The 23,967-nt window shown below is 30.6% G+C and overlaps 2 protein-coding genes and 1 long non-coding RNA gene across 3 annotated transcripts; 1 reads left to right on the top strand and 2 right to left on the bottom strand.

Annotated features, from left to right (window-relative positions):
* Positions 1 to 11,698: 11,698 nt before the first annotated feature.
* Positions 11,699 to 14,064, top strand: LOC136077053 (uncharacterized). The gene is made up of 2 exons (XR_010636794.1): positions 11,699 to 11,887; positions 12,073 to 14,064. It is a non-coding gene; the product is annotated as an uncharacterized LOC136077053 (long non-coding RNA).
* A 6,679-nt stretch (positions 14,065 to 20,743) lies between these two features.
* LOC136076174 (uncharacterized) lies at positions 20,744 to 22,019 on the bottom strand. The gene is made up of 2 exons (XM_065789648.1): positions 21,672 to 22,019; positions 20,744 to 21,574 (listed from the first exon to the last, which is right to left on the bottom strand). The coding sequence occupies exons 1-2, from the start codon at positions 22,017 to 22,019 to the stop codon at positions 20,744 to 20,746; spliced, it is 1,179 nt and encodes a 392-aa protein (XP_065645720.1).
* Positions 22,020 to 22,142: 123 nt separating this feature from the next.
* On the bottom strand, positions 22,143 to 22,732 carry LOC136076173 (homeobox-like protein HDP1). Its single transcript, XM_065789647.1, has 2 exons — positions 22,610 to 22,732; positions 22,143 to 22,508 (listed from the first exon to the last, which is right to left on the bottom strand). Exons 1-2 carry the CDS (start codon positions 22,730 to 22,732, stop codon positions 22,143 to 22,145), a joined length of 489 nt encoding a protein of 162 aa, XP_065645719.1.
* Positions 22,733 to 23,967: the final 1,235 nt, after the last annotated feature.

The following is a 23,967-nucleotide window of genomic DNA, read 5'->3' as shown; positions in this document are numbered from 1 at the left end:
AGTAAACCAGTTGCACCATTTGATGGAAGATTTCTATGAGAGAGATATGAACCATTTTTAAAACTATTTTCATTAGTAAAAGTTAAATGATGTTCTTTTTCAATAACTCTCGACAAGCGAGTTTCTCTATTTTCAATGACATCCTTAAACTGAAGAACATTTTTATCATCTTTACCATCAACACCCAAACACACCAAGTTACTTAAATTATTATCATGTTGATCACCCTATCTTGACATTGTTTTCTTCTTCTCTCTACAAAATAACTCAAAGTATTATATTTAGCTAAATACCATATTAAATGGTTTGTAAACAAGCATTTATATAAACTAATAAACAAAGAGATAAATTTATATTTGTCTAACTTATATAATGAAATAGTATTTACCTCTCAATTTTGCTTCGATCTGGGGATGAACAATGGTGAAACTAATGATTTTTTTTTCACACTTTTAATATAGTATATATAAGAAATTCTCATCTAAACTCAATATGTATAAAAATTTTATATACCTGACAGCCTCCATTGTAAATCTATCAAGTTTAATTAAATTATATTATTTTATTAAATTATATTATTTAATTAAACTACATTGAGAACTTTTTAATGGATTATATTCTTCCTCAGAATTATTTACCTGTAAAAATACTTAGTATTTAAAATATTAAAAAAAACAACCTTATATCTCAAGCAGCACACTTTGTAGGGCCAACATACAAAGCTGTTTTAGTGTTGCCCCAGTGTGCTGTTTGCAATATATATATATATATATATATATATATATATATATATATATATATATATATATATATATATAAATTAGAAAAAACCCATCTAATTTTTTTCTTATATTCTATTGTTATAGTCAGGAACCTTCCTGAAAAACTTACTGATGGTGACACAAGTTGTTTAAGCAAAAAATAAGATAAGTGTTTTATATATATATTATATATATATATATATATATATATATATATATATATATATATATATATATATATATATATATATATATATATATATATATATATATATATATATATATATATACAAATATATGTTACCAAAACATCTGGATCGGATGCTGAAACTTCAGATATGTGACCAGAATCAATCAATGAGTTATGGGCGTAAGGCATTTTAACATGATCTATAAGCTCTACTTGACCTAACCTTTCTAGAGTAAATGTACCAGATTTTAAATTAGCCTTTCCTAGCCGATAAATACCTTTAGGACCAATCTTGTTTCTTTGGTCACGAATATATGCCCTGTCTTCAGAATGGACCTTAAATATAATTTTTGAAAATAATCAACTACTTCAGTTTGATTAAAGTGAAATCAAAGTATAATAAAAAATTCTTAGCACAATAATTGCAGATTAAAACAACAAATATTCTAATATATACAATAATGTATAAAAAATTCAAATAAATACCTTTCTAGTTTTACAAAGATACAAGATGTGCTCTATTGATGATGCTAGACCTAATATCTCTGTCATTACATAAAACAGTTGCTAATTCACAAGTACATGATGAAATATCAAAGAGTTTATCTAAAATCAAATCTTGATACTCCTTACTTTTAGATTTACAACGTCCTCGGTTTATAGATTTTACTCTTTTAAAAAGATTTCCTAATTTTCTTAAGATTGAATTTCTCTGAAGAAGAGGAAGACGTGGGTTTACTTTATTCCACAAAGTACTAAGAGAATTCTCAACCTCTTCTAGTAGATTCTGTTTTGAAATATTTTATATATTTTATATTATTTTTTGATAATCAATTTACTCCAGGGTTACTATAGTTTTGATTCCAAAATCACTCCACCCTAATACTCAATATGCAGCGAAAACCAATTAAAAAATGAGATTTTTTAATTCAATTGTTAACTGAAAATGGGTACGATAAAAAAATGCTTAAAGATATTTCTTATCACGTTCGAAAAAAACGTTTAGCAAATAAAAATGAAACTCTATCAAACTCTAATAACCTTCCTACAGTTTCTTTACCATGAATACCAAATCTCCTTCAAACTTAAAAGAATATTTAGAAAATCTGGTTACAGAACTGTTTTTAAATCAAATGCTAACCTAAAAACGCTATTAACGTCTAGAAATAAATCAAAATTACCACGCAACAGCCAACCTGGAACCTATGTAATTAAGTGCAAATGCTCCAAAGTGTATGTCGGTGAATCAAAACTTTAAATACGAACAAGGGTTCAACAACACCAAATTTTTTTGACGGAAGGCAAGTTAAATCGGTCTTCATTAGCTTTGCATAAAGTAAATTGCGATGAGGATATTGAATGGGATAGGGCAGAAACACTTAAAGTTGAGGATAAAAAATTTGAAAAAAAAGTCCGTGAAGCCTTGGAGATACAAAAACATCAATGTTCTCCGATGTACGGTTGTATGAATTTGGACAATGGACAATATGTTAAAACAAATTTTTGGACTTCATTTTTTTCATAATTAAGAGCCATTGTCTGAGAAATCTAGGCAAAGTCTGGAAGTGATGTCTTCAAATTGTATTCATTTTTAGATATTTTGTAAAATACAATGAAAATGGGCCACTGGTAATTTTTTTTTCAAAAATTTTTATTAATTACGGAGATATTGGGTCCCAAAATTTGGCCCGTTTTGAGAAAATTTTGCGCATGGAGTGCAATTGCTACTTTGAGGAGTAGTTTTAGCAACATGAATATGACAGAAACATTTCTTTTTAATTTTTTTACTAATCTGGGTAGGTTTCTACAGTAAAAGTAAAAATTCAACATGATTACATTTTCAGTTTCTAGAAATCGTGGTCCGAAACCACAACATTTGAAATTTTACCCTAACTTTGAGCTCTAATATCTCTTAAGGCCAATACTTGCACGTAGTTTTTTTAGGTGTTTTTGAAAAACACTAAGACATACATTGATTTTTTGAAACAAAAACCATGTGTATGCAAGGACCTGGCCTTATTAATTAGTACTGCTATTAATAATTTTAACATGATACTTTTTTATAAAGGAACTGTACAAGAGAACTTGAAAAAAAAAATTTTTTTCAACTTTATCAATCAAAGAAAGAACCATTAAACTTCAAGATCGTTTTTTCCGTTTAAAACTGATGGGAAATACAGTTTTCTGAGAATAAAGAAAAATATATAACAAATTTATTAATGGCCGATCTGAATCTCCACGTTGTCAATATCGTCTTTTGAGAGTGAATAATCACCTTTTTCATTAGTTGGTGTTGGTGCATCAATCTTACAAACAACGTCAAGAGACGAACATTGGAGAATATTTTCTTTGGTTGGCCACTTGAAGCAGTTCTTTCCAGGTGTAACAGAATATTCCATACAAGAAACATATATATCATCATCATTGACCTAATGGTTGAGGTAAAGTAACGTCTAATCATTGCTGCTTCCTAAATATTCCTTGAAATTAGTTAATATGGTTAATAAACCAATAATTTTGTAATAGACCTCAATACACAAAAATACAATATTATAGTGTTAAAACTTCTTACATTTTTAATTATTGCAGGATACCATTGCATAAAGTATGGAACAACAATCCAATCACCAATTTGAAAATCAGCTGCTAACTCCTTTGCAATCAACTGAATATGATTGTTTAAATCATCTTCTTCGTTTTCAAGTGCGTCTTTCATATCAACAGTTTCATCAATCACATCATCAGTTAAGTTAACCTCTTCACAAAAAGTGGTTGCCAACCTTCCTGTTCTTTTTTGCTTACTCCATCTAAAAAATTACACTTGAAGGATAAAGGAAATTGCTAAATATTTATCTCAAGTCCCAAGAAAAGAAAAAAATCACATTTTTTAGCATACATACTTTGGGTATTTGTAAATATACAAGTTAATTTACTTGCCTACAGAATAATGATTGAATTTGTTGAGTTGTCACATATTCACAGGGCTTTAACATTGTCCTCAGCTGTTGGTGAACTTGCTCTGGATTCATTTTCTTCCCACATTCTTCTCCAGCCATAAACATCTGCATTAGCAATGTTTTTTGCTTTGAAGAATATCTAAATACTTTTCTTTTTGGTAATGCCCATCCAGTGATGCTTGTGAAGTTTTCAATCCTTTGTTTAATGATAGAATGGGATAATAGCAGGTGATCAGAAGAATTAAGGTTCGAATTTAGGTTCATTTTGTTGACATAGGAAAGTCTCACTCTGTCTACCATAGATTTTGCCACAGATTGAGAAGTGTGGTTTTCTGAAAGTATATGCTCTGCTAATAATTCAGTATCATAAAATGATTCAGCACAACCAATTTGTGTACAAAACTTAAGAGTGTTAACACTTCTATCAACACGTTTTTTTTTGGAAACTGATGGCGCAGTATAACTTTTGCAAGTTGAACTATAGGGCTTAACAATTTGAACTGAAGAATGGAATGTCACATTAGTATAGTTCCATTTTTTACACATTATCATGTGATCAGAGAAAAACTGAAAAGAATGATAGCTATTAATGCTGGGAATCAGATTTGTTCCTGATAAAGTAGAAGCTTTGGAGTCTATTGTAATTACAGTGACATCAGCATTTTGAATTCCATTGCCATAATGAAGAGCCTAATAAATATCTTCTGCAGTCAACATATTGTTTCCAGCATCAATAAAACTCCTTATGACACATTTCGCTCCTGCTGACTCTCTGTCACATTGATCTTTTCCACGTGACGGCTCATTGTAATCATACCTTTTAAGAAAGAATTGTTTTGCTTTACAAACTTTGTAAAGAGCTTCTAAGTAGAAGTTGGCATGATAAGATGATGCATTATCTGACTTAGCATAAAGGTTTTTTAAACAAGGAAAATCATTTCGAACTTTGGTTAAAACAACATCAGCTAAACAGAGTACATCAACAAGGATTTGCTGACATCTATAGACAGCAGTGAAATAGACTTTTTTTTTCATTTGACCATTTTCATGGAAGAAGAAGACATCAACATGTAGAGTCATTCCTTTCTTTCCGAAATAATCCTTTTGGCTTTCACGGAATTTAGCTGGCAAAATTTTCTGACAAAAATCTTTCAGCCAAAAACCAGTTTCCTCATCAAGTTGCTCAAAAGCCATTATTTTGGCCATTTTTTGTTGTGCATCACGTATTTGATGCTTCATATAGGCTTCAACACCTTTAGTAGCCACATTTAAATCATATAGAAGATCTTCATCTTTACTTTCTATAACTAACTCACGAACCTGGTTGATTGCTGAAATGAGGTTTGCACAGTCAAAACATTGTTCATTTTCAGCAGCTATAAAGGGTTGATTCAAGTCTGGATCTATATCTGAAAGAGTAAAAGAAGTAGAGTGACTATGCAAAGTGGAACTTTCACTACACTTGAAAGGATAATTACTCTTCAAATACCTTTTACCCTTTTCAAGGAATTTAGTAATATTTTTATACTTCCACTTTTCAGAAATAGCAATCAAAGTTTGAAAGCCATCCATGCCAGCTGCCGTGACATCATCAAGACCAGCCAAAGCTTTGAGAAGGTTTTATTCCACGAAGAATTCTCCATAAAGAAGTATCTGACATAGGGAGATAATTAGTTTCTTGGCAAACTTCTTTATAAAATGTGATTGTATGGCTAAACTTCATCATTAAAATGGCATTAGCCACTTTTTTTTCCTCTCCATTGTCAAACTTTATTTTATTTACACCATAAGCTACATCTTGCAGCAAACCTCGACAAAACATAAATTCTAAAAAATGTTCTATTTTTTCCTGTGGCATTCGGCATATGTTTACCTTTTCCTTTTTTGGTATGGAAAATTCTCTGTTTTGTTTTTGCAACTTGCGTGCTTTTTCAAGTTGATGTTTTTTGCAATTAAAGATTTTCATTAATGCTTCTTTAGTGTACTTTTTATGGTTAATAATTGAAAGCAAAAAAATTTGTCCTACAGAATCGCTTTCTTGAAACATCTTAACTGGTACAACAAGGTCTTCTGGAACCAATTGTGTTGAACCATCTTCATCCTCATTGTGTAACACTTGAGAAATTAGTACCTCTGATTGACCTGGTGCAATTGCTTTAGCAAATATCTTCTCAAGCTGCATTTTAAATTTTTCAAATTTCTTCTTAACTTTCTGATTGGTTCCTAGGGTTAAGTCTTCTATTCGCTTTTGCTTTATCTGAAAGGACAATGGACTTGCTCTAAATGCTTCACACAAAGAGCTAGCTGCTTTTTTTGATTCTTCGATAGTTTCATCTGAAATGATTGTTATATCTGGAACATATATGTCATCAGCAGGAAAGCAAGACTTTATTGGTGTTGGAGCTGGTTCTAACATGTCAATATTGTTACTTGTAGAAATACTTTTTAGGTTGCTGAAGCAAAATAGGGCTCCAACAGGAAGTGATAAATTCTTTTCATTATAAGCAGCAAGGGTGTTCAAAGGGATGGATCTAATTTTTGGTGCTTTTTTACCGATTTGAAATTCATGTCTTGGGTGTTGACAACTGTTTGGCTGTTTCCAGCCAATACCAAAAGAAAAACGATGGTACGCACATAATGAGTCATAGCGTGAAAGATAAGCTTGTAGTCGGCTTTCAATCAAGGTTTTTTCATTCCACTGGTTTGTCGGTAGAAGCTATAAAACAGTAACGTTAGATTTTCCACCTATGGAGAAAGAAATCCTGTTTCTTTTAATAAAAAAGCAAATAATACTCTAATATTATTCATACCTTTAAAGCATGTAAATGATTAGTTATGTCAGCAGTTAATTCATTAACTTGAAAGATTCCATCTTTGTTCCAACGCTTAAAGGGACCACAAGAAGTCTACTCTTTATTAAAATATATGCATTTCTCATAAGGACTGACTTTATTCTTGCTCTCTGACATATTTTGTTTATTGATAATTATTTATTGACTAATATTAAAATAATGCAGTTTTTACTAACAAATTTTAATTCTTCTACTGAAAACTGCTGAAAAAAAATTATGTTATGTAATTCAAGTAAACCATGGTATGTACCAAGTAGTCATTAACAAAAATGTCATACTAAGTCGGCAGTCATTTCGTCCCCGCAGTATTATCTCGTTCTATCTACAAATGAAATAAATAAAATCTTCTGTTTAATATATAAAATAAACACAAATATATATATATATATATATATATATATATATATATATATATATATATATATATATATATATATATTTATATATATATATATACAATGTTCCACCTGATATAATATATTATATTAGATAGAACATTGTATTTATTTATATATAGTTTTTATTTGTTTTTATTTTAAGTGCTATATGTATTTTTTTCAAGTTCTCTTGTACAGTTTCTTTATAAAAAAGTATTATATTAAAATTTTTAATAGCAGCACTAATTGATATGGCTGTAAAGTAGCCGTTGCTAAGTATATCTATACCGTTGCTAGGGTATTTTTTTAGTTAAAAAATTGGCAAAATAAGGCTACTTCTAGGACTTCTGTAGGCTTTTTATCACCAGAGCACATGGATTTTTTTTCATATATTGGAAGATGCATATTTAAGGAAAATAAATAACTTATACTGTTTATGGTGGACCTAAGGCCACAGTTGTTATGGGTAATCTATCAAAGCGCGTTGAACGCAAAAAGTGATTTTTGGCAGGTTACTCCTTCCCAGGTCCTTGCATGCACATGGTTTTTGTTTCAAAAAATCAATGTATGTCTTAGTGTCTTTCAAAAACACCTAAAAAAACTACGTGCAAGTATTGGCCTTAAGAGATATTAGAGCTCAAAGTTAGGGTAAAATTTCAAATGTTGTGGTTTCGGACCACGATTTCTAGAAACTGAAAATGTAATCATGTTGAATTTTTACTTTTACTGTAGAAACCTACCCAGATTAGTAAAAAAATTAAAAAGAAATGTTTCTGTCATATTCATGTTGCTAAAACTACTCCTCAAAGTAGCAATTGCACTCCATGCGCAAAATTTTCTCAAAACGGGCCAAATTTTGGGACCCAATATCTCCGTAATTAATAAAAATTTTTGAAAAAAAAATTACCAGTGGCCCATTTTCATTGTATTTTACAAAATATCTAAAAATGAGTACAATTTGAAGACATAACTTCCAAAATTTGCTTATTTTGCCTACATTTCTCAGACAATGGCTCTTAAGTAAAAGAAGCCATTATAAAGGTGACGTCAATATTTAATATTTTTTGTTGTTATTTAATGGTCACAATTTTTGTAATTATATTATATGCTGATGATGCCGGTGCCTATAATCCGGCTAAAATTTCATATAAATTATTTATTATTGAGAGAATTCGTATCACCTGAGGTTTTAAATTAGTTTATATATATATATATATATATATATATATATATATATATATATATATATATATAGGGCCGGATTAAGCCTTTTTAGTGCCTAAGGCACAAACCCACATCGGTGCCCCCTTCTGCCCGGGGCCCCTGATTTTTCGCTGACTGTGACCGCTGGTATGTTCAAAATTATGAAAAGAAAACAGTTGTTAACAAATATGTTTGTAGTTTGCACTACTATCACTCATATAAAACCTACAGTAGTTACAAATTAATAGTTAATAAATTTTGAAATAATAATAGACAAACCATATTTTTTATTAGATGAAAAAATCAAAAAGATATTGTCATTTACATTTTAAAGTTTATTTTTGTAGATTTACATCTACCAAAGTATTTGAGTATATTAAAGTTTTTTTGAGTATATTAGGGCCGATAGTGTCAGTAAAATCCTTTTTTGCCTGTTGCTGATCTAAAACTAAATAACTTGTTAATTTTCTGCTCGTAGCTTTCACAACAGAAATAGTGTGCTCTTTTTCTTTAGCTTGTTTTCTCTCTTTTGTGCACCACTTAACTGAACACGTTTCATTTTGGGATCTGAAATTGAAAAAAGTATGCGAAAAGATGTAAATAAAAATGATTAAATGATATAAAACGAAAATGTAATTTACATAAAAATTAAAAAATTATGCAAAATAAGGCTAAAAAACAACAAACTTAAGGTGTAAGCTCCTATAAATAATTCCTTAATACCAGAATCAATAAGAATGATAAAACAAATGATAAAACAGCTTTAATAATAGTTCACGTTGTTAATAAAAAAATATCCTCAAGTGAAGTCGCTAAAGCGCAAAAAAAAAAAGTCATTAAAGCGCGAAAAAAATAATTAGTTTAAAAAAAGCTAAATAGAAAAAACCGACTCATTCATAGCTTAATTTTTAAGCATTCAAGATTTTACCAAACTTGAATGTGTATTTTTATTATAATGTATTTCTTCATTTTCATAGCACTTGTTCTATTTTCAGTTGTTTCTGGACTTAAATTTTTAAAAAAAAATATTTCTTGAGGACTTGTGGTGCCCCCAAACGCACAAACATAAATAAAAGTTCATAAAGATTGATTATAAAGTAGAATGTTTTATAATTAAATGTTTTTTCGGATAGATCACGTAATAATTAGCTTATAATACAGAATGGTTTTAAACGGCAAAATCAAAGTAAAACGTCCTTCTGCAAAAAATTCTATTGGAAATCGAATGAAATTGAAATCTCACCGTAGACACGATAATGGGTTACTTTGGTGGTCTATATTGGCCGCTTTGGATACTTTTAGAATGGGAACTTTTTATGTTAGGTTCTGGAATACTTAAAACGCAAGTTAGTAAATTTAAAACTTAGTTACTCGAAGTGTAAAACGAAAGTGTTGGAATTTGAAGCCACAGACGCTGGCCTACAACCTTTAAAAACAAACAAGAACTTTTAAATACAAAAAAAATTTGCAAAATCTAAACTTAAATGCGCGTAAACGATTTAGCGAAAATTTATTGGCGTCCAATGGTTACCTTATAAATTCGAAACGAGATATTTTAAAACGAGATTACTACACTTAAAATAAAATATTTCAAGGTTTGAAACCTCATTTCCAACCTAGACACAGTAAATGCAACATTACGCAACTCAAAATTCAAAAAAAAAAGTAGATACCGACGAATTAGCTAAATACTAATGTTTGTTATATAACTTAATAGTGCAACTCTGATTTTCATATGTTACCACAATCATCAAGCAAGTAGTAAAAGCGAGAGTCAGAGTTTGTGCAGCAAACTTAACTTTCATTTTGTGACGTTGGAAATAAACATGTTTTTTTTGCAAACTTCAATCCTTCCTCTTCTTGTATTTCATATAAAGCTTTTATATAACTCCATTTAATCTATTTCCATCACAATCCTTTAGTATCTCTAAATCACATAACGCTTTTCTAGCTAATTTTTGGTTATATATGATTTCCAGCTAAACTTGTGTGTTATACTTGACTTGGGTCAAGGATTACACACAAGTAGTGATTATAGACTTCTAAAGTAAATTCCATAAATTTTTTAGACTTTTACCAAATGTACATCTAAGTGATGCAACAGAATTAACATTTACTAAAGTTGACATTTATACCAACAAATGTGATTCTGCGTACATTTATTCGTTTGTCAGAAGAAATTGTTAATGCTCTTTTAATAACATGAAACGTTTTCAGCTGTCATTTAACTACACAGTAGCCAATAGGTGTTTTCCAATGACCTCGTAATCCTACCAGCATAAAAAACAATGCTTCTGTAGTTGGTTTATCTGGTTCAATAGCAACAATATCTTTTCCATAACCTGTAAATCCAATGAATTGACCTGTCTTTTTATCGTTTAGAGCTGATATTTTGATTGCCATGGCATGTATAATTAACACACAATCTTTGTAGTTAATGTCTCTGCTTTTATACTAATATAACTTAAAAAACCTTTAAAAAAACCAGGTTTAAAATCTACATAACAAATCCAGTTGGCTAAAGAGCTTGAAGCAGATAAATGGAGTATTGGCCGTTAAAAATTTCTTTAAGCGAGTAAAAGTACAGAGTTATTGCAACTTTTTTTATTTAATCAAAAGTTTTTTATAATGTCAAAGTTTTACATAATATCAAAAGTTAAACCACGAATGTTTTTACAAAGAACATTAGTAGCATCTTCAGAAACAAATTTTTTTACTCTGATTTTTTAGCATAACTTTTAATAAATTTACTTTTTTTTTCTTTTCGTCGCAATTTTTATTTAAGAATTTAAATTTTTGCTTTTAATTTTGCTTTGGTTAAACTTGCATTTGCCGATAGTGACTATAGATACTATATAGATAGTGACGATAGATAACTATATAACTAAACTTATTCGAACTTAATTGAATTTTATTAAATTAAGTTCGAATAAGTTTAGTTATTATATAGTTCGAATATATTTATTCGAACTGAAAAAAATCAAATTGAAAGACAAACACAACTACGCGATATGATACTATCAGCGTTAATAATTTTGTTACTATTTTCAGTAACATTATTGCTACTATTTATATCTATCTTGCAATCAATACTCTGTTGTTTCTGAAATAAAACTATAGGAAATATTCGTCATAAATTTCGTTATAAAATTCGTCATAATCGTCATAATATCGTCATAATCGTCATAATATAATCGTCAAACATATTCATCATAATCGTCATAAAATTCGTCATAAAATCGTCATAAAAATCGTCATTAGTTTTGTGTTAAAATTTGTTATAAATTTCGTCACTGTTGGCAGCATTATTATTGTTATCATATATACTATTATTGTTATCATTATATCCAACCGTAAATCAATAGACCTTTTCATAAATAAACGTCCGCGTTTCAAATCGAGGCTTAGGTTGTACCGTTAGTAAACAAACAAAATATTTCATTGCTTAGGCTTATTTACTTCTTTTAATCTTGAGCTTTATTTGTTATCTTAACAAGATAATGTTATTATCTTGAAAACACAAATGACGTTTCTTCACAGGAAATAGGTTTGTTATTTTATTTTAAGTGTTTGTTAATTACTTTTCTATTATTTTATTACTTGAATATCAAAGTAAAATATATTAAATATTTTATAAAAAATTTACCTTAACTGAAGTTTACTTTTATCCACAAAATTTATAAAATTTGTGTAGTGTAGTTGACTTATTTTGATGTATTTTTTTTTGTTTAGATCCAGCATTAATTGTTTTAAAAGAAGATGATATAGACGATCCAACTGTCAAAGTCGATTTAGAAAAATTACAAACGTATACAAATATTCATTTAAAAAGGTGGCTTTTTTACCGTGGCGATTCTCTTAAAGGTGTAGTAACTTTACGAGACTCTCAAGTTAAAGTTTTACAGTATTTTCACAACGGAACGAATTCAATTATTTTTGATCCAACTCTTGAGAAAAAATAGTTGTCAAAAAAGGCATATTTGATGGGTAAAAATATAAAAATACAAAGTATAAAAACATTTCCTATGTTGCCTGAAAATTTAAAATGTGAGCTGTTAAGTTTGAATTCCAAAATTGGATGGAGCAAGTGTCTAGAGGGACTTCCTGCGTTTTCAGCTGAGAAAATTGATGCATATGCTTTAAATGTAAATAGTAATTTTTTTCCTAAATCTACAAAAGTTAAAAAACATTTATCTAGAGGAGAAATGTTTCTTGAAGAGCAATACATTGATCTATCCTCAATTCATTCAAAACAAAGTATTGAACTATTTTGTGTAAAAGGAGTATGTGCAGCTAGCATGAAAAAAATTGACAGATGGATTTTTATTGCTATTAAAAAATTAGATGGATCAATAATGAATCATGTAAAATGGGTAGTTAAAAAACTGAAAACTGTTCCAAATATTAAAGCCTGTACATCAAGAACTTGTGCTTGGTCAATACCACAAAGTCATAAAAGATTTGATAAAACACCAATAAGTGACTTACAAATTATATCACCACAAATTAAAAAAAAGAATTTTTTGAAAAGAAAAGTATCTTCATTCACAACTTCAGCCACAATTAAATCATCATCGCATGATACTAGAACTGATTTAAACAGAAAAAGTGATAATGAAAATAAAATAAATGAGCTTTACAAGAATCTTTTAAACAGCGATGTTAAAGTGCAAAACAAGTCTAGGAAGTGTCCCATTGGGGCCTGTATTAAGCTATCAATGTGCTGTAGTTCCACCTAGTTACAATGTTTACTACAACTCACCTGCACCTTTAAAAAATTTAGACAGTGTTCAATACATTGAATACCCTACATTTCCTTTTAATGAAACTGATGATTTTATAACTTGTTATGTTGAAAAAATATTTTGTAATAAAAAAATAAACATTTTATAAAATATGAAGTTAGTAAAGGAAATAGTAGTTCAAATTGAAAAAGAAACAAGGGAACAGGATGGAAATTCAAAATGGTTTGATTACAGAAGGAATCGATTCACTGCATCTTTATGTAATAAGTTAGAGAAAAAATCTCCAAAAGGACTCAAAAGTTTGGCACACAAACTTGTCCATGGTGAAAACAAAACTAAGCTAAACAATATTATTTCATATAAACTTTCCTATGGTAAATATTATGAACCTATAGCGTTAAAATATTATGAAAACTTTATGAAATCCTCTAGCTATAAACTAGATGTAGAACCATGTGGTTTGGTACTTGATGAAAAAAATTTTGTTTTGGGTGCATCACCTGATAGGAAAGTAAGGTGTGATAATGATTGTGGAATAATAGAAATTAAGTGCAGCGAAGAATACAGTAACCTGGACCCAAAAGATATATGTTTTGTAGCGAAAAATCTATCTATAATATTTGATAAATCTAGTAATAAAATTTTAATAAACAAAAACCATAGTTATTACGATCAAATCCAAATGCAACTTGGATTAACAACACAAACATGGTGTGATTTTGTGTTTTACACTTCAAAAGGATTGGTTATTGATCGTATTACGTATGACAAAGTATATTGGGGGACTCTAAGGAAAAGAGTATTACACTTTTACTTCAACTATATGTTGGACGAAATAATTGAAAAAATAAACAACAATTTTTAGTTTGAAGACGAATATTTTATTGAAATTTGCAGAATCTGTTTTACAGTTTATGCATTTATAAATTTATGACAAAAAATTGTAGTTATTTATGATATATATAAATGTTAAATTCAATGTTACATTTTTTTTTATCATCTCAACACATTTTTATCCATTACTTTCTATGCGTTTTTTATAATAGGCTCATGAAAGTTAGTTAAAATTCCACACACTGTTACTATTTGATTGAGAGAACCAATCATGTTTAGAGGAATAACTCTATCGAATATATGAAAACATTTTAGTCTTTGAATCATTCTCTCAACATGAATGCGCTCACTTGCAATTTGCTGACTTTGTATCACCTCTGTTTCAGTGAATTGTTCGCGATTTCGAAGAAATGATGGAGTGATTAATTTAACTCCGAGTGGACTTAAATAATCTTGTATAGTAAAACCTCTATCTGCCATAACTTCTTAACCGTGATTCCATAAATTTGGATTTAAAAGTCCACTCTTAATGGTTAATTCTTTATCTGATATACTCCCAGGGTAAGCAGCAGATATAAAAGTAAAACCACCTCCTGGGGCAATGCCAACTAAAATCTTTACAGTTATGTGACTTTTATAGTCAGAATAGAGTAATTTATGTATAGTCAATGACTGAGGCACAGCTACTTTTATTTCGACACAATCAATGATACATTTAACATTGGGAAATTCGATTTCTCCCCCTCATTTTCATTTTCTTTTGAATGCTTACTATTGAATAAGTTTTCTCAATTTTCTCCAGGGTCAAGATATATAAAAACTGCATCAAATATTTTTCGATTCGGAAATCCTGTGTAATGTTTTAAATCTTTATCACATGAGAGAACATGCTCAACAAATTTATTTCCTTCATTAGGTATTGTTTCTTTTATTTTCTTATTTCCATTTTGCAACTGTTTCATGTTTAATTTTTTATAAAGGAGTGGATCTCTATTTGAGCTACTGCTTGTTTTGTTAAGAACATCATTGTCAGGCAAAACTATACTTTTTTGGGGAGATAACCTGGTGATTTTCTTTCTTTTTCACTAGCTTTGAAATTATTCCAGCTATGAAGTGATGGTTTAGCACCTTTTCTTAAAGTGCATATAGTACCTCCAGCAGCTTTTAAAATGTCCTGCGCTTTAAAATGAGAGCAGCATACATATGATGAGCTAGTAACATTAAAACTATCTAAACCATTTTTACGCTTTATCAAGTTGCACCAAAGAGAAATTTCATTTTTATATTTCGGAAAATGAAAGAATTTAATGCCAGAAGCCATTCGTTCTCCAAATTCGATAATATAGCTTCGATTAAAGCAATTATAGGCAGCACATTGTTTGCCAGATGATTTTTTTATAGGTTTTTTATTGGAAGACACATTTTTTGTTTACAAACGGTACAACCTAAGCCTCGTTTTGGAATTATGCGGATGTTTATTTATGAATATATGATGTCTCTATGATGTCTATATGATGGCGATTGCATGTTTCTGAAAATTTAATTTTTTTATTAGTCTCTTTTTATTTGTTTTTGGCAATATAGAATTAAATTTTCTTTTGACTTTTGGTTTTGAATCAATAATAATAGATGGCACAGAAAAAAGCTTATTAAGATTTGTTATTAAAATCAGGTATATTGTAATCTAAAGGTAAAAAGTATCGCCACATATGTGGCTGTGCTCAGTAAGAATAAATGTTTTAGGCTTAATAGCAACGATCCACTTTTTACAGAGTTCACTACTATGAATTAGAAATTAGTTGTCGTTTTTTATTCCTTTATTTGTGCAACCTGATGCAGCTCAAGATTTAACTATGATTTATAAAATTTGAATATTAAATATTGAACATAATTTGATACAAACACTATTTTTTAAATTTGCAACCCCTTCCCCCTCCCCCCCCTCCCCTTCCGCATAATGGCGGATTTTTGCTTCAGAAAATACGTGGAAATTAGACATCTAGTTAATCCTATTATACCATTGCATCATTACAGAGGCAATTTTTTTTATATAGGAAAAAATATTTAACATTAAAATTTCTATTTTCTTCAAAATTAAAAAAGTTCCTAATAAGTTGTGGAAAAAAAGTTCCTAATAAGTTGTGGAAATTTTTTTCTTTATTAAATAGAAATTTAATAAAGAAAAAAATTTATAAGTCAGTACCCGTTTTTTTTATAGAAGTTTACAAAGTTAACAATTAAAAGTTATAAAGAGCATTATTTATACGATTCAAATCAAAGACTTGACATATTTTTATTTTCTATCACTAATTAGCGGTTTGCGCAACGACTACCGACGCTATTAAAATTTTAAAAAGTTATGTTATAAATTATTTTTTTTTCATAACTTTAAAGGAAGAATAATATTCTACAGCTTACTAAAAAATATAAATAGAAATAGGTTAGTATAGAACTGGTCGGTGTAGAATAAACTTACCAAGACCCGTCCTGAATTCTAGTATATAATAATTTGTTATAGTAATAAGTATGGCGTAGTATATATATATATATATATATATATATATATATATATATATATATATATATATATATATATATATATATATATATATATATATATATATATATGTATATATATGTATATATATACGCTATTATGTTTTGAGTTAAAAATATAAAAGCAAAAATAAATTAACAAAATATTTTCAAAACATTTTCAATCAAATTTCAAGCCTTGCTTTGATGTAAAAAATAAAAGTGTATGTACTTTATGGACGACCCCTAAGTGTTTTTAGCAGAATATTATATTTTTAAAAAGGTGAGATGAACTATATATATATATATATATATATATATATATATATATATATATATATATATATATATATATATATATATATATATATATATATATATATATATATATATATATATATATATATATATATATATAGTAGGAATTGTGTTAATATTTCCAGTAAGAGTGCTCAATGCAGCGTGTTATATAATTAGTAGAGCAAATAATATAGTGAAAACTAAATAATTATTAGTATATATTTCAATTACATTACTTAAAGTTTCACGCAATAGCGATCATCAGATGTAACAACAACAGTTGAGTTTTTAATTAGAAATTTGTTTTCATTGCGGCATTTTGACGCAAGCTCCTACTATATATATATATATATATATATATATATATATATATATATATATATATATATATATATATATATATATATATATATATATATAGTAGGAATAGTATAACACGCTGTATTGAGCACTCTTACTGGAAATATTAACACAATTTCTACAATATCGCTCCTTTATGTTGAGCACTCTCTAATATTTTCAGTTATTTTAAATAATTACAGTTATGGAAAATCATAATTTCAACTATTCATTAAAGAACGTACCATTACCATCTAAAAAACAATACTTAAAATGCCTAACGGAAAAAGTCGAGTCACTAATAAAGCGAATGAGATGGAAAGCTTTGATGTACGAAAATAATCCTAATCAAGAGTCTGCCTATAATTTCGTTCTCAAGTCGAGAAAATCTCCACCGCAACATCCCGATTTAGTAAGTTTTGAAAACGATTTAATTAAGTTAATTAAAAATATTTCATTTTCTACGATTCAAAATAATTTTCAAAAACAATTGCAAACTGACATAGTAAAAATAAAATCTTTAAGTAATGTTTTTGTCTTTGCTGATAAATCAAGAAACCTTACACTGAAAATATTACTAAAACCTATAAAAAATCTAATATCACACAATATAACATCATTAACGCAGACGCTCAAATCATAGCAAAAGACTTGGGCATAGATGATAGGCTAGAGCGTCTAGCCATGAATACAGCATTCATTACCTTAAAAAATGATAAGGATAATTTCCCCAACAATGCACAGTGCCGATTAATAAATCCAGCTAAACCTGAACTCGGAAAAGTAAGTAAAATTTTATTAGATGATATCAATAGTAAAGTTATATCAAATGACGTTATAAAATGGTTCAAATCCATACTCGAAAAAAACAAATGTACTTTCATTCAGTACGATATTGACGAGTTTTACCCTTCAACTTTAAAACAACTTCTTCAAGATTCTGTAAACCATGCAAAACAGTTCACCAAAATTCCTGATAAATCACTCGAAATTATTTACCACACCAGGAAATCTTTACTTTTTTCAGAAAATAATATGTGGATTAAAAAGTCGGTGGACCCTAATTTTGATGTCACCATGGGTAGTTTTGACGGAGCCGAATTATGCGAACTAGTTGGCCTCTATATCTTATACACTATTGCCAAAGAATATGGACTTAATACTACCGGTCTATATAGAGATGATGGTCTTTGCTGCTTCTATAATATCAGTGGTCCTCAATCGGAAAAAATAAAGAAAAATCTAATAAAAATTTTTAAAGACAATTTTAATCTAAACATCACTATCAGACCAAACTTAAAAACCGTAAACTTTCTAGATATCACATTTAATCTTTCTGAGAACTCTTTTAGACCTTATAGAAAACCAGGAGATGATCCTTTGTACATAAACATTAATTCCAATCATCCACCAAGCATTAATAAATCGATACCAAAAATGATCTCTAATCGCATCAGTATTATATCTTCAAGCAAAGAAGCTTTTGATAGAGCCGCACTATTTTATAATAACGCTCTCAATTCTTGTGGATTCAAAGATAAGATCAGTTTCATTCCAAATATCCAGAAATATAATACAAAATCTCGAAAAAGAAACATTATCTGGTTTAACCCACCTTATTCGCTCAACGTCAGAACAAACGTTGCCGAAACCTTTTTGAGTACAATTGATAAATGTTTTCCTAAAGGCCACAAATTTCACAAACTTTTTAATCGAAACAACTTAAAGGTTAGTTATAGCTGCCTTCCAAACATCAAGAGTATTATTACTTCTCATAATAAAAAAATATTATTTAAATCTCATGAAAATGCCAATCAATTATGCAATTGTCGACAAACCACCTTATGCCCACTCAACGGAAAATGCCTTACAAAAAATCTTATTTATATTTGTAACGTAAAAACTCACCAAGAAGAAGAAGGATATTATTACATTGGGCTTACTGAGAAAACCTTCAAAGACAGATGGTATAAACATAAAAACTCCTTTGTTTATGAAAGTAAGGCCAACTCCACTGAACTTTCAAATTTTGTGTGGGAATGCAAGAATAATACTTTCAAACCTATATTAAAATGGAATATTCTCGATCAAGCGGAGCCATTCAAACCTGGTGGTAAATTTTGCAATTTATGCTTGACAGAAAAATACCACATTATCACATCACCATTAAATTTGCTTAACAAACGAACCGAGCTTGCGTCAAAATGCCGCCATGAAAACAAATTTCTAATTAAAAACTTTAATGTTATCAAAGCGGACACTCCATAGCATTTTTTGTATATAATTTTTGTCGTTATTTTTTGTTGTTGTTACATCTGATGATCGCTATTGCGTGAAACTTTAAGTGTTGCATTCTTGTATTCGCTTATATACATATATTAAAAACAACTATCTAAGCGTTTTTCAACCTATTTTATTACAAAAAATCGTATATAAATCAAAGTTATAATTCCCATGAGAATTATAAAACAACAATAGCCATTAAAAACCATAAATGAATGCGTGACTTTCATCACGTTTACCTACGTGACTTTTACCACGTATACGTAATAATTGTAATTCACCAACTTTAATAGAACATGCCCTCTTGGTGAATTACCTCATAAGTCTAATCGTTGTGGGGCTCTTATTATTCGTCGGAAGCGCGTTATCGTTTGTTCGTTGCAATCATTTTGAACTTGAACGGCATTCTCGTTATATCGTCCTTTACCGTTACCAACTCCATCTTTTGGTATATCAAGACCATCGTTAGATGAGTCTTTTTTATTGAGAGTCCGGAATACGGCGACGCAAGTGTGAGATATGTCGTGGGAATACCCTATTTGCGGTTTCGACGTCAAACGACCAGGCATTTTGCTTCCGTACGATACCAGTTATCCAAGACCGATCACATTTTGTCTCTTGAGCTGGTTTTACCCAAACATTGTCACTTCCTTGAATATGTTGTCTGCTTCATATTTTTCGACTTTCTTACGTGTATCGATACCTGGAATAAACGACGTTGGTTTTTGCTTAAATTGCTGCGATGGACTTTTACTACAATTTGATGAGATTGTCTCATTGTACAGTAATACTGCCAGAGCGATTGAGCAACGTGAGCGGGCGACTGTTCTTTTGATTATTCTGTGTATGCGTTCAACGATACCATTGCCTTGAGCTCGATGAGCTGCTCGATATTTTAAATCAACGTCCCACTCGTTAGCAAACCTTGTTAGCGTGTGTAAACGAAATTCATTGTCCATTAGAAGGCAAGCTGGTGGTCCAAATAAGAAAAATATTTCTTCCAGCTTTCCAATAATTTCAGACGCTGTTTTGGTTACCAGTTTGCGCCACACTGTATACCGTGACGGGCTACAGTCAATCATTGATAAGTATAGTTCTACACCTACATGCGTCACATCTAGAGCAACCCGATTCCAAGTTTGCTTTACACTCAGCTGACCATGCTTCCATTTTACGGAATAAGGATAGATGGAGTTACACTGGTTACAACTTGCAATTACTGCTGAAACCTCCTTACGTGATACATTCTGGTTATTTCGTTAACAAAGTTGCAATGTTCGATCGACACCAAAATGACCAATTGAGTGAACTTTCCATATGTCTTTCTGTTGGATTATTCCGGTTGCACACACTGTTCTGCACCATTTTTAAGGGGTTCGTGAAAGTCGATCGGCCAGATTTAGTTCAGATGGAATCCATTGTACAATAATCTTAATATCTTTTGCTATTTCCTTTATCGTATTCAGCCGTCGTTGTACTAGCAGTTGAGAAATTCCCCGAGTCTTTACGCGATATTCTTTTTTTAAAACTGCGTTTAACCATCCCACGGTGCTCTTGCTATCGCTGTATACTGTGAGTTCTTTTATATCCCATTTACTGGCTAAATTTAACCCTCGAAGTATCGAATCTAGTTCACTTATATTAATATGGTGCGTATCACTCGTTGGTCGTAGCCATGCTGCATCTTCAATAACGATTCCACCAATTAGAAGAACTACAGCCAGTCCTATGGACGATGCATCACAGTAAAGCTCAGCTTTTCCATTCACTGGTACCAGCCATTTCCCAACAACCGAGTCCTCTTTTTCCAAACGGTGAAGCAACTCATTCATTTTTTCTTTGCAATCTTCAGAAACATACTCATTCCATGGAATATTTCCAGCTAATCGTTTGATGTATGAAGCTTGTAAACGCAAACTTCCTGCCACCGGGTAATGTCCAATAAGTTTACCTAAATTGCTAAAAAGCTGTGATCGTGTGACTGCATTTGAAGATTCGAATTGTACTACACTGTCTCGCTTCCATATCAATTCCCCATTTTTATTTCGTTCGACTCTCAATCCTAAAACACGTCCTTTTTCTAGCTCTTCTGGAGGTTTACACTGCAACCCAAATTTCTCAAGATGCTTCGCTACATTTTCAGCTGTTTCTACACTTTCATCAACAAATATATCATCAATGTAATTATCACATGCTTTCTTCACAGTCGAATTCATATTTAGCACTTGACGAAGAATTGTAGTCATTACTGTTGGAGCCACGTTGATGCCAAAACACATTCTGGTGAAACAATACCGTTCCATTTATAATCACTGTTTGATATGGCCACAGTTTTTTGTCAATGTGAATTTGAAGGTAGGCTTTCTTAAGATCAAGGATTTTTGCACTTTTAATTTTCCTCCAACGACGCAGTTTCTCTTGACAAACGTCGGCATTTGCTGTGTGACAATTTAAAAATTCGTTGAGAGCTCGGAAGTCTCCCACTGGGCGTTTCTTTCTATCTTTATTTTCTTGCACAACACACATGAGCGGTATCAATACTTTAGGTGGTCCCAATGCTTGCTCGTTATACGGCACAAGAATGCCAGAGTTGATCCATTCATTTATTTCTTTTCGGTAACTACTTTCATGCTTTTCGCTCATCTTGTATTTGCGGATCGTATTATTAATTGCGGGCTCTTTATTCCAGTTCCATGATGCCGTCCACTTTTTTCCGTCGAACTTTGCCGTGAAATCCTGATGTTTTATTTCGTTGTTTTTGTTTATTTATTTCTCTTCATTTATTTCGTTATCTTCGTTTATTTTGTTTTCTTCGTTTACTTTGTTCTCTTCGTTTATTTCGTTCTCTTCGTTTACTTCGTTCTCTTCGTTTACTTCGTTCTCTTCGTTTATTTCGTTCTCTTCGTTTATTTCGTTCTCTTCGTTTACTTCGTTCTCTTCGTTTACTTCGTTCTCTTCGTTTACTTCGTTCTCTTCGTTTACTTCGTTCTCTTCGTTTACTTCGTTCTCTTCGTTTACTTCGTTCTCTTCGTTTACTTCGTTCTCTTCGTTTACTTCGTTCTCTTCGTTTACTTCGTTCTCTTCGTTTACTTCGTTCTCTTCGTTTATTTCGTTCTCTTCGTTTATTTCGTTCTTTTCGTTTATTTCGTTTTCTTTACTTATATAATTTGCGCCACATTTTTCGTGTCACATGCTAACATTTGGACGGTACGGTTTTTATCACCATAGATTACGGCTCCTCCGAATTTTTCAATAGCATCCATTCCAAAAATCAAATCAAACCCGAATGGTTTGTCCTTTACAATTAACGATTTAACCATCCGATATATTCCATCAATTTCCAATTTGATTACCATTTCACCTAGTACTTGTTCAGTTCTTCCCAAAGTTGTGATGCATTTTTCACTTTTTGAAACAAGTCCACGTGTAGATTCAGCATGAACCACTGTAATTGATCATCCAGAATCAATTAATGCTGTTCGGAGCATTCCGTTTATTTTAACTTTTAATGATGGCAACGCTGTTTCAGGGAGAATACTGGATGCCATTATTTCCAAATTCTCCCTTTTCCTTTTAAACCTTGCAATCGTTTGATGCAGTCTTTGGCTCGATGATTGTGTGAACAGTTCTTACATTTTACCTCGCAGTCCCGTGCATAAGGTCCAAATTTCCCACAATTAAAACATGTTATTTTATTTGTTCCGGCAAAACCAGTTGTTTGGGGAAGTAGCGATGTTGCTGCAACCATCACATTATCAGAACCACCCAACAGTCGGGCTTCTTGAGTCACTCGTTCCAAAGTAACAGCAACCTCAACAGCCTTTGCAAATGTAAGTTCTTCAGATTCCAGTAATAGCCGTTTGATTGTAGCTCCATCGTTAAAGCCAGTGATAAATTGGTCGCGCAACCTGTCATCTCTATCCGTAAATTTGCATCCATCAGCAGCTCTTGCAATCCGTCGTGAAAATTCCGTCACACTCTCGTTACTTGCTTTTTTAATTGTTGCAAATTCAAAGCGTAGTATTAACGATGACTTTGGTTTAAAAAGCTTCATAATATTTTCCTCGATCTCTTCGTATGTCACTGAATCGTCTTCTGGATATGCCGGCAAGCATAGATCTTCTAATGCAGAATAAATCTGTGGTGGCAAACATGTTAATGTTATCGTTTTTCTCTTTGCTTCGTCAATGTCCATTGCTGCGATATATGTTCGCAGTTGACGGATAAACCGTTGATGGTTGCCATCAAATACTGGTGGCATAATAGACGAAACAGCTTGTTGTATTCTTGTATTCGCTTATATACATATATTAAAAACAACTATCTAAGCGTTTTTCTACCTTCTGTTTTATTACAAAAAATCGTATATAAATACAAAGTTATAATTCCCATGAGAACTATAAAACAACAATAGGGTAATTCCGCATCAAATTACCCAAAATTTAGAAAATTTTGAACCATGGGTCTTCAAATTTTTTAAAAACCTTTTTGGCTGTTGCATCTTAAAAAGAAAAGTTAACATATAAAATTTTAGCTAAAAATGTTGAGAGGTTGACAAGATACTGCAATTTTAATACTGACCTGGTTTCCT

Source organism: Hydra vulgaris, chromosome 02 (assembly GCF_038396675.1).
Source record: "Hydra vulgaris chromosome 02, alternate assembly HydraT2T_AEP".
Taxonomy (NCBI): domain Eukaryota; kingdom Metazoa; phylum Cnidaria; class Hydrozoa; order Anthoathecata; family Hydridae; genus Hydra; species Hydra vulgaris.
This window is presented reverse-complemented; position numbering and strand designations above follow the sequence as displayed.

Excerpts from the sequence above, each read along its gene's own strand:
- LOC136076174 (XM_065789648.1), bottom strand. The coding sequence starts at position 22,019 with ATGAGCGAAAAGCATGAAAGTAGTTACCGAAAAGAAATAAATGAATGG. Across the intron at positions 21,575-21,671 it reads CAGTGATTATAAATGGAACG|AAAGCATGTGATAATTACAT; the intron begins GTATTGTTTCAC and ends TCGACTGTGAAG.
- LOC136076173 (XM_065789647.1), bottom strand. The coding sequence starts at position 22,732 with ATGGTAATCAAATTGGAAATTGATGGAATATATCGGATGGTTAAATCG. Across the intron at positions 22,509-22,609 it reads TTGAAAAATTCGGAGGAGCC|AACGAAATAAACGAAGAGAA; the intron begins GTAATCTATGGT and ends ATAAACGAAAAG.